Source organism: Nylanderia fulva, unplaced genomic scaffold, assembly GCF_048542155.1.
Source record: "Nylanderia fulva isolate GAGA-0341 unplaced genomic scaffold, ASM4854215v1 Scaffold45, whole genome shotgun sequence".
Lineage (NCBI taxonomy): Eukaryota > Metazoa > Arthropoda > Insecta > Hymenoptera > Formicidae > Nylanderia > Nylanderia fulva.
The window spans coordinates 918,552-929,133 of NW_028190532.1; the positions used below are offsets into that span (position 1 = coordinate 918,552).

Genomic DNA, 10,582 nt, shown 5'->3' on the forward strand with positions numbered 1-10,582 from the left:
CAGCGTCATATTTATTATACTCACACATAAATGCCTTGATTTCTATAAATATAAAAATTGATAAGTTTGCAGAATGTCTCATTAAAATAGTAACAATAAAAAGAGGGAATTTATGACTTCTTTATTCAAATTATAAAATTCTACGACATGTTCTTCAGTTACTTATTTCTTCAAAGGATGCACGAGTTAAAAAAAGTTATTTTTTCTCAATAACATACTTTTTATGCTACATCCTATAGTATAACTATGTATAATATGTAGTATAAAAAGTATGTTGTAGAAAAAAATCAAACTTTATTTCATCAGCAACTCGTGTACCTTTTAAAGAAATAATTAATTGAAAGGTATACTACAGAATTTGATAATTTGAACAATGAAAAAATCATTACTACTTTGTTGTTTGACCTATATATCTCTGATATATATATATAATCTCACATGATATCATGTGATACTTATCATCTGATATCATATCTTTTTATACATTATTTGTCAATATTCTAAAAATTAATCTACAAAATCTCCCTGTATGTCTTTCATTCATCATTGGAGATTATCCAACGTCAAAAAAAACAATCTATATTTATATGCAGAAAGTAACACGTCACCCTATTGGCCTCAAACAACGTATATAATAGTGTTTGTTGTCATCGATTATTCACGCATCGTGAAAATAAAGATTCTTATCTTCGTTTCGCGGTTTTTACATGCAGCGGCTAAACGTGGCAAACATCGTTGCACAGCGATAGCATTTTCCATTTGTATATATACGACCTCTTGACATCTACAAATGAAATTCAACACCGCGCGCAGAGGATATAAATAGAATTCTACGTAGGGGAGCGTTTTGCGAAGGATATTGGGATTTAAACTCTACAAGAAGGAGAGAGCATTTTAAACGCCGGAGATGGCTTCCGAAGATTTCAAGGAAAAGAAACGCGCTCCTTCCCGATCAATTCCTATCGCGGTCGCCTCATCTCTCCAGAGAGCTCGGACATGAGCAGCAGTGCTACGTTTTGACGCAGTCCGCGTCAATGTCCGGTGGGCGAGGCGAGTTCTGGATTGGAATAGTTGCGGGTCTCTAATATTGACCTATTATAGGACGGAGTGAAGCCCGTGATCGGTAACCGTGAGAGGTATAAAACGACGTGGAACATCTCCCTTCTTTCCTCCTGGTCTGTCTCTCTCTCTTACACCTTCATATTCTCCCCTCTCCCCTCCTCCCTCCTATCCTCTCCTCCCCCTCTCTCTGTGTATGTGCTTCTGTCCATTAAAATGTAGCGCGACCGCGTGGATCGACGATTATACGACGATCGACGACCTCTGAGAAAGAGAGGAAAAAAAGGAAAGGCAGGCAGTGGCGGGATGAACACACGCGTGTCCGACTGCTGCGTGTCCCTGAGCTCTTGTATACCAGATAGACCGAAAACATCGGCTGACGCGACGCCATAATCTGATCTATGAGGAAGCACCGAGTGGTATATGTGTGATAACGGGTTGCATTTAAGAAACGCAACGTGTTACGAAGCATTTCAGAATAATGCGTAACGAGGTAGTGGAAAATCCTGAGTGAACGATACCTGTGCGAGAAAAAAACAGTGACATCCTCCAACACTCGAGAGAGATTGTGACTTCCAATTTTTTTGGTTGTTATCGCAAGACATCGGTGTTTATATAAGTGAACGTCGCATCGCCAGGTTGCTCTTTACGATGCGAAAAACGATCTTCTCAAAGCTATTAACGCTTTATTGCGTCGAGATGGAAATGTGACTCATCGAAAAGTGTGGCGTGGAATGTATCCGGAGACGAGGAGAGGACTTATCACAAGAATAATGCCCTGGCAATCGATCCGTGCCGAAGCAATGGGAATGTATATACTTTGACAAGATTTTCGTGCGAAAACGTGATGCACACGCAAGCCTGGAGAGTTCGGAGCACAACAAACAACGCTGACTGATAAAGAATCATAATCTCGCCAGCGCGACAATAGGATAGATAGATAGATAGATATATCGTCTTCTCCGATTAGACTTAAAAAAAAATAATTTAAATTAAAAATCTATTATGCTAATCATCTCGAGCAAAAAAAAAGGAATATTAGGAGAAGTTGTGTGACACAACGACGCAGTTTCTAACGATCTCCAAAGATGTATTTACCAATGTTGATCAACAAGACATTCCTGGTGTTTCTGCTGCTGTTCTCGTTGTACTTCGTCGGGATGGATCTGCTGCTTTACTTCAGGGTGCAGGAATACGACGTGCGTCCGCGCGTGAACGACACTCGGGTTTCGCCGTATCCTTCGCCAATTCTGTGCGACGTGAATCCGATTTGCACGGTGACGGTGAAGGCGATGATGCTGGATCATCCGAATCATTACATCCTGAGTCCCCTGGCGAGCCTGGTGGACTACCTCCTGGGTATCAGTCGTCTCTGGAGCTGGCTGACGCCTAACATCATCAGCGTGTCTCACGTGGTTGTGGCCGTGATCGGCGCCCGATACATCACGCGGAACTCTCTCGCTCACCGACGTGTAGGTACCGTCCTGTTTCAAGTCCGAGCCTGGTTGGACAATCTGGACGGCCACGTGGCCAGGACGAGGCGGAACATCGACGGCGAGAGATCGGATTTCGGATCCATCGGCTACTTCGTGGACGGCGTCTGCGACGGCCTCGGCTGCATCGCCCTCGTGGTCGCGGTATTTCTATTTCTGAAACGTAATTCCAATCGCCGGGCCGGCTACGAGCGACTGCCCATCCGTACGTCGTCCACGTCCACCAGTGCCGTCTCCACCGTCCCGTTCTGGAAGTCGCCCTTGTACAACATGCTGATGGTCGGCTTGCACTTTTCCCTGACGAGCGTCGCTTGGAACCGATACATATCCGTATACCAGGATCTACTCGAGACCGACAGCAGCATCCTCCCGATCAGCCGGAAAGATCTCTACGACAGGCAGACCGTCGTCTTCAGGAGTCCCTCCTTCTGGGCGGTTGCGCTCGCCTGGAAGTCCTTCAACTTCCACGCGATGATGGATTACATGCTCCTGGCGATATTCCTCGATCGCGTCTGGGAATACGTCAGACTCGCCTGGTGGCAGTTACCATCCGTCCTCTTGTTACTTGTTCTTATCAGCGAGTTTCATTACATTAACGCCTATGCTTATGTGGAAGTATCGCCGATGAACGAGAGCCTGCGGTTCTTCTCCTTATACGCGCTTCCTAGTCCATGACAATCTGTTTCTTGTTGTGAATATTCTGTACATCTGTAATGATAATTATTCGATTGACGAGCTCATTCTTAAACCGCGTCTTAAATATTTATTTGTTTTTTTTTTTTTTTTTTTCCATTATAATTATGTGCTTCTGTTTATTGTACGATTTTTTTTCATCGCTGTAATGGCTTCTTTAATGTAGCTTTAAAAACATTTTTTGACATAGCTTTTTAAAATTGGTTCGAGAAAAAACAAATTTTCAATTAAGAAACATATGAGACTGTATATATTGTGACGATTTTTTCGAATTTTAATAATGTTGTTAATTGTATTTTTAATTGTATTCTGTTAATTGCATTCTTTCGCAATAATGTTACAAATCGAAACGCCTTCGAAAACAAACTAATTAAAAAATTAAATTTTGACAGTCAAGAATATTACAATAGTTATTTTACATTTTAATTAGAAATTTTAATTAGAAATAAATATCACAAGGTAAATCGAAAAAAGTATATTCCATAGGGCAAAATGTAGAAATTAAAGACTGGGAAAATTCGAAAAAATACGATAGCTTATTATTTTATCTTTAAAAAAATTGTTCGATATATTTATAAGTAAAAACTAAGATTTTTTTTTACATATTGTGTGTGTATTATTGATGTTATTTTGTTGTTTTATTAATAAAATACAATATATATATAATATGAATAATATAATATATATCATATATAATTTATATAAATATTTAAATGTATATATTAATATTACAAAAATATGTATAAATTACAAATTTTATTTATATATATATATATATATATATAAAATACATATATGATATATATTATATTGTTATAAGTATATATTTTTAAAATCCTGCGCGTTATTTTTCGCAAATGACACTGAAATTTTCCTATGTATGATTTTACTCGCAATGCGCGTAATATACACATACATTTCAATATTTTAAAGTTAAACGACTAAAACCAAGGTTCTTGCAAAGTAATTACACTCAACATTTGAAAGTTTTTTTTATCGTTACAAGACAATCGCATGGTATTTATATATATATCTAAATAGGTCAGTTATTGATTGCAGTTACGCATTTTTATCTAATCCTGTGCCAAGAGCGTTACCTAACTGCAGCACGAATAAAATGGACGTGCACAAAAACTTGTTACATGTACGAAAGGAAAAAAGTCATAAGTTTCGCAATACTCCGGCAATCGATGTCGTTAGTTGCGTTTAACATGTATAAGATTTCTCACGTCGAATTTTATTATTATAACGCCCCGATTCTTGTCTTGTATATTTTTATATAATAAAAATGTACAATAAGATGTTTTTATATAAACTCTGAAATTCGTGTTTATTTTGTCTATTTCTTTCGCCTAAAAATTTCAATCCCATGTAATAGAGATTTTCCAGAAAAAATACACAAATTTTTTTTATAATGTATATATATTTTTTTTTCTTTCTATTTAACAGTTAATTAACAATTAATTTATTCATGTATATACGTACACATAATATATTATCTACATACTTTTATATAAAAATTTATATTTTTATATACAATATATATATATATATATATATATATATGAAATGTCTCGAAAATAATTATAAAAAATGTATTTATTATTCCTTTAGTATCTTCTTGAAGCAGGATGGTGCGCAGATGGGAAGAAGATCGGCATCACGGAACCCAGAAGAGTCGCTGCCACCTCCTTAGCGAATCGCGTGGCCGATGAACGCAATTGCATTCTAGGGACCACTGTAGGCTACTGCATACGCTTCGATGATTATACTGATGAAACGACCAAGATTAAGGTACAGCATCGTGAAACAAACACAATGCACGATTTTTACTCGGAAGGATAGTTTTAACTCGTTGCGAAAGAACATAGTTTTTCTCTCATACTTGCATTTCGTATATAATTTGCATTATAATAAATTATAATTGTAATTTATAAATTATAATTTATGATAAATTAGAATATTACTGTGTAATTTTATGTTAACATGCATTTTATGTATATTATTATGAAGAATATTGTAAGACGTACATTGCATATCTTTACAGTACATGACAGAGGGTATTCTTCTAAGAGAATTAATGAGCGACCCGTTATTAACAAGCTACTCGATAATTATCTTGGACGAGGTGCACGAAAGAACACTCTTGACTGATATCATAATGGGATTATTGAAAAAAATAATCAGGGTAAATCCACTGACAATATTTATATTAAAGACATATGTTTTCTCGCGCAAAACTCTATAAATGTGAACTAATTGTTGCAGAAACGGAAGAGTCTGAGAATTATCGTTTCATCGGCGACGGTTGATGCGGAGGAACTTCGAGATTTTTTTGACATAAATACGACCAAAGATTCTAGCAAAGGTACTGCTACTATCATGAGTGTCGAGGGGCGATTATATCCAGTGGATATCTTCTTTCTGAAAGGTATACAGATAGATATAGAGCGCTATATTCGCGACTAATTCATCGCTATGACTCTTCTATTATTTAATTAAGGCTGTATCGTGTTGCAGAGCCAGTGGCAAATTACGTTAACGGCGTAGTAGACACCGTTCTAAAAATACACGAAACGGAGGAATCGGGCGACATCCTGGCATTTCTCACCGGACTCGATGAAGTTGATCAAGCCGTCTCTCTCTTATTGGAACATGCGAAGCTTATAAAAGACGGCAAACGTAAGTGGACGATTGCGCAGTCAAAACTAGTAACTCTGCTGTTATCTTTTTCAGTAATATACTTCAAATTAGTTTCTTGATGCTATCTTAGTATTTCTCGTTGTTTATTGTCATCAAAACAATGACTGGACAATGCAATAACTCGAAAACTTGTACGATTACTCGACACTTTGTTGAAAAGAAAAGAAAAATTTTAATATTAATAATTTTTTTTTGTAAATTAGTAATATAAAAAGTAAAATTAAATGACTAAAGATTTAAAAAATTGATCTATATTAGTAAAATTGTTGATTAGTAATATTCATTATTTTTCAGAGAAACTACTTCCATTACCAATGTACGGATCACTTCCCAACGCAGAACAGCTGAAGGTATTCTGGAAGGTCGCTAAAGACACTCGCAAAGTTGTCGTGGCAACTAACATTGCGGAAACATCTATCACCATTCCAAATATTGTTTATGGTATATTAGCTGCTGTACGCCTTTTTTTTTTGTAGATAGTAAATGCTGCTTCTGACTTGATGACGTAATGTAACTGTGATTTTCTAATGCGCAGTAATCGATTGCGGTTTCGTCAAGATACCTTGGTTTGAAGCGGAAACCCAGACGAATAGCCTTGTTATCGTACCCGTATCAAGAGCTTCCGCTGACCAACGAGCTGGTCGTGCAGGTCGCATCCGTACAGGAAAAGCATTTAGGTAAAGAAACAAGCAAATACTTGCACGTGTTTCATATATTTTATATAAGATATATTTAAATATGTTTTAAATAATCAAAATGTATAATGTCATTTTATTTATTAAACTTGTGATTATAGAGACTAATAAAATATTTTGCAATCTTCTAATAGATTATATACAGAGGAGGCTTGCGCTGGATTGTTCGAGGCCACTCCACCGGAAATGCAACGATCGGATTTAGCCCCAGCGATTCTACAATTAAAAGCACTGGGCATCGACAACGTGTTGCGATTCAATTTTCCGTCTGCTCCTCCAAGCAAGAATCTAGTCATGGGATTAGAGTTGCTTTATGCATTAGGTGCAATCGACAATAACGGAGATTTGACGACACCATTAGGTTTGACGATGGCAGAGCTGCCTTTAGAACCGGTGCTGGCGAAATCCTTAATCGTTTCTGGTAAAAGCAGCGTTATATTAATAATTATATTAAATTTCTAGATAAATAACGATGAAAAATTCATCATAAATATGTTAAATTGAATCAAAATTCTTTTCAAAATATGTAGCTATAATATTATAAATTAAGAAATATAGTAATAAATTTTTCTTTTATTGGGGCGATAGGTGAAATGGGATGTTCTGACGAAATCACAACGATATTTGCCATGCTGCAAGTTCAGAATGTTTTTATACAACCCGGCGGAGGACAAGCGGCTCTGAAAGCGAGAATAGCGCATCGAAAGTTCGAGGTGGAAGAGGGAGATCTTCTTACCTTGCTAAATGTTTATACAGCTTTTGAGCGCAATAAAACACCCGCCTGGTGCCAAAAACATTTTCTCAATCACAAGGCTTTGCGGAGAGCCACAGAGATTCGTATGCAGATGCACAAGATGTTGAAACGTTTGGACATTTCGTTAACTTCCTGCAATGGTAAAATTTAAATTTAATCGAAAATGTAATCTCTACTAAATATTATATTCTGATTGAAAATATAATTCTTGTCGATCTTTTAGGGAATGTTCAACAAATTCTCAAGTGTCTAACAGCCGGTTTCTTTCCTAAAGCAGCATATTTACACTATACAGGTATATATAGAACTGTTCGAGGTGATAAGGATTTATATATTCATCCAAATAGCTGCTTATATACTCTGCAACAACCACAATGGTAAATATATTAGTAATTTTGGATTTGTATCTACTAGAATTTCTTATTTTATTTGACTTTATCTTATTCTAGGTTACTGTTTTGTGAAATTTTACAAACGAATAAAACTTATATGAAGGATCTAACTGTTATTCAACCAGAAATGTTATTGGAAGCAGCGCCACATTTTTATGAAAGTACATCAATTGAATCTGTGTAGAATATGACGATAGTAGAGTAGATGTACATAAGCAACAGTATTATCCAATATATGTAAGATAATATAATATGTAATATAATATGTAAAAAAATTGTCTATTTATAATGAATGTAAAAATGTGATATGTTAAAAAATATATTAGTATTTTTTGTAGTTGATTTTGGTATAAGTTTATGAAATATTGATCTTTTTAATAATTATTTAATTTTGCATCTCTGTTAACAATAAAAATAGTTTCAAATCTGTCAGATTCTGCGTTGTATATATATAGATTTGAATCTATGAAAAATGAAAATAAAAAGCATTTTTTGTACAATGTCAGAATATTGAATGTGATTGTTCAACTATAGTTATATAAAATTGCCAGCAGTTGCGCTGCAATTCCTTGTCAGATTTCTATATTTCCTGTAGCCAATGGTTGTTTCATCCTGATTTTCCTAACTAGAGGTTAAGTCTTGTTAAAAGTTGCAAGCGTTTACAAGTTTATCATTGGATTGCATCTGGAACCGTTTATTATATTTTATACAATATATTCGTTGAAAAACTATGGCGTATGTATTTAATTAATTTTTTATATCAAAGTACAAAGATATATGTCCAAAAAAACATCAGTCTTAATGAAACCATATGTTCTGTCTATTTGATATTTTCTATTAAAAATAGAGTACAATGCAATGTGTTTGTACAAAATTTTATGTGTTTCAGGTCGAACAAAGTTACTTTCAGAATAACTCTCACGTCTGATCCCAAACTACCATTCAAAGTGTAAGTGGCTGTTTAGGATAAACCGCATCTTAATTTCTTACAATAGCATGCAAGCTATCAGCTCTGAGATTTTTAAAACTATCGACGTATTTTTCACGTTGCTGCAAAGTCCAGTCATTAATGAACAAATGACTGTGGAAAATATGATACAAGCTTTTAATTGTGCCTATTTTGTTGAAGTAGCCATTAAAAAGGTACAGGCTGAAAAGGAAATATTGACATTTGAAGAATATTTGCATTGCAAATTAGAACGAAAGTTATTTCCATACAATCGGAACATTACATGCTCTGATTTGGAGAAAGCTTGCGATAAATTATTAGAACATTATTTGAAAGATTGTTATATTTCCACCGAGATAGTAGATGAATATCTAAAATTATACATTCAACATTTTGACTGCGACAGATTAAATGCTTTCTTGCATCAAGTAATGAGTAAATCCCTTGCAACAAACATGGTAATAGAGTCTTTAGAGGAATTAGGGGTACCACTGTCTAACATGGAAGATGAGGCATTAATTATGACCTGGCAAATGGCAATAGCTAATAAAGATCAAAGTGAAGTAGCAAACTGTATAAACAAGATGTTAAACGATGGTCATGTTTTAAGACTGATGCATTTAGCAATAAAATCGCATAATGATATAATTAGAAAATTAATTCTAGAAATTTTTAGTTCAAAGCTAATTCACTATGATCCTGAAATATGCATAGCTTTTGTAAATACTGAAAAGAAATTACTTTTAAAATTACTTCGAGACAATAGTTTTTGCATAGATTTTATCGATGCAATATTCTATTTTGGTCGAAATATGTACTTGGTAAATGGAAAGTGGTGTTCAGATTTTAAATTTGAATATACACATCTCTGCAAAATAATGAAAATTTTATTAAGTGGTCCTCGTGTAATTTGTGAACTTGTATACAATAGAATGTCTACTGTTAAAACTCAACCAGATAGTGAGATATGGAATAATATTGAAATAGATATCTTGAGTTGACTTTTCGAATTTAATGACTTGTAATAACAAATTAGTATTTTTGTATATTTGTAACAAAAAAAGAATAAATAAATTACTTCTACTGCAAGTAAATTTGTCTTATTAGAAAAAAAATATCACATTCCTATATTTAAAAAATATTGAAAAATTACATAAGAAAAATATATTTATTCTTTTGTATATATATTTTGTATTTCTTTCTGCATTATATAATTTCCTTAATCTCTAAAATAAGAAATATATTTCATTAATTACAGACTTAGTGTACCAGAAGGTACTCCATTTAGTGCTGTAGTACAATTTGCTGCTGAGGAATTTAGAGTACCAGCAGCTACATCAGCCATAATTACAGATGATGGCATAGGAATCAATCCTCAACAAACTGCAGGTGATTCTTTTTTTCTAATGCAAAGTAACAATATAAAATCTAGTTTAAATATAATGCTCAATTGTACATACTTTCAGGAAATGTATTTCTCAAACATGGCATGGAACTCAGATTGATTCCCAGAGACAGAGTTGGATATAGTAAATAATTTATATAATATTCTATATTTATTTTGATTACATCTGCATAGCAAAAAATTTTTTTTTTTAAATGTGAGCTAAAATTATAAAATATTATAAAATTGTATATATCATGCGATTATGTATAAAAAGTATTATGTACACATAATAAAAACATTCCATGTATACTTTCTGAAATAATTGGTGTAAAAATGGTTGTGCCAATGAAAAGTCTATGATTTCAATTTAATAAAGTTTATTATATTTTATACTTCTAAAACAGTGTGATTAGATGAAGGACACTGGAAATATAGGTAATTAGAATTAAATATGTGA

At 34.1% G+C, this 10,582-nt stretch overlaps 4 protein-coding genes across 5 annotated transcripts in view; all 4 read left to right on the top strand.

The window, feature by feature from the left end:
- Positions 1–10,582, top strand: part of LOC114943244 (putative ATP-dependent RNA helicase DHX35) — a 71,859-nt gene that overhangs the window by 768 nt on the left and 60,509 nt on the right. Inside the window, exons 3-12 of one of the 2 annotated variants that reach the window (XM_085486592.1) lie at positions 4,860–5,039; positions 5,293–5,433; positions 5,514–5,676; positions 5,766–5,927; positions 6,243–6,389; positions 6,484–6,625; positions 6,778–7,064; positions 7,232–7,537; positions 7,621–7,774; positions 7,847–7,950. In XM_085486592.1, the coding sequence (XP_085342718.1) occupies positions 4,860–5,039; positions 5,293–5,433; positions 5,514–5,676; positions 5,766–5,927; positions 6,243–6,389; positions 6,484–6,625; positions 6,778–7,064; positions 7,232–7,537; positions 7,621–7,774; positions 7,847–7,950 (1,786 nt within the window). Of the gene's footprint in view, positions 1–4,859; positions 5,040–5,292; positions 5,434–5,513; positions 5,677–5,765; positions 5,928–6,242; positions 6,390–6,483; positions 6,626–6,777; positions 7,065–7,231; positions 7,538–7,620; positions 7,775–7,846; positions 8,023–10,582 lie in introns of both variants that reach the window. The other variant, XM_085486593.1, reaches the window with a different exon arrangement.
- Positions 499–4,576, top strand: LOC114943245 (Ceramide phosphoethanolamine synthase). The gene has a single exon (XM_029318839.2). The coding sequence runs from the start codon at positions 2,148–2,150 to the stop codon at positions 3,225–3,227; it is 1,080 nt and encodes a 359-aa protein (XP_029174672.1). The 5' UTR covers positions 499–2,147; the 3' UTR covers positions 3,228–4,576.
- On the top strand, positions 8,367–10,447 carry LOC114943221 (Ubiquitin-fold modifier 1). Its single transcript, XM_029318817.2, has 4 exons — positions 8,367–8,524; positions 8,679–8,738; positions 9,997–10,127; positions 10,205–10,447. The coding sequence occupies exons 1-4, from the start codon at positions 8,520–8,522 to the stop codon at positions 10,273–10,275; spliced, it is 267 nt and encodes an 88-aa protein (XP_029174650.1). The 5' UTR covers positions 8,367–8,519; the 3' UTR covers positions 10,276–10,447.
- On the top strand, positions 8,745–9,832 carry LOC146721580 (uncharacterized). The gene has a single exon (XM_085486586.1). It carries the CDS (start codon positions 8,786–8,788, stop codon positions 9,737–9,739), a length of 954 nt encoding a protein of 317 aa, XP_085342712.1. The 5' UTR covers positions 8,745–8,785; the 3' UTR covers positions 9,740–9,832.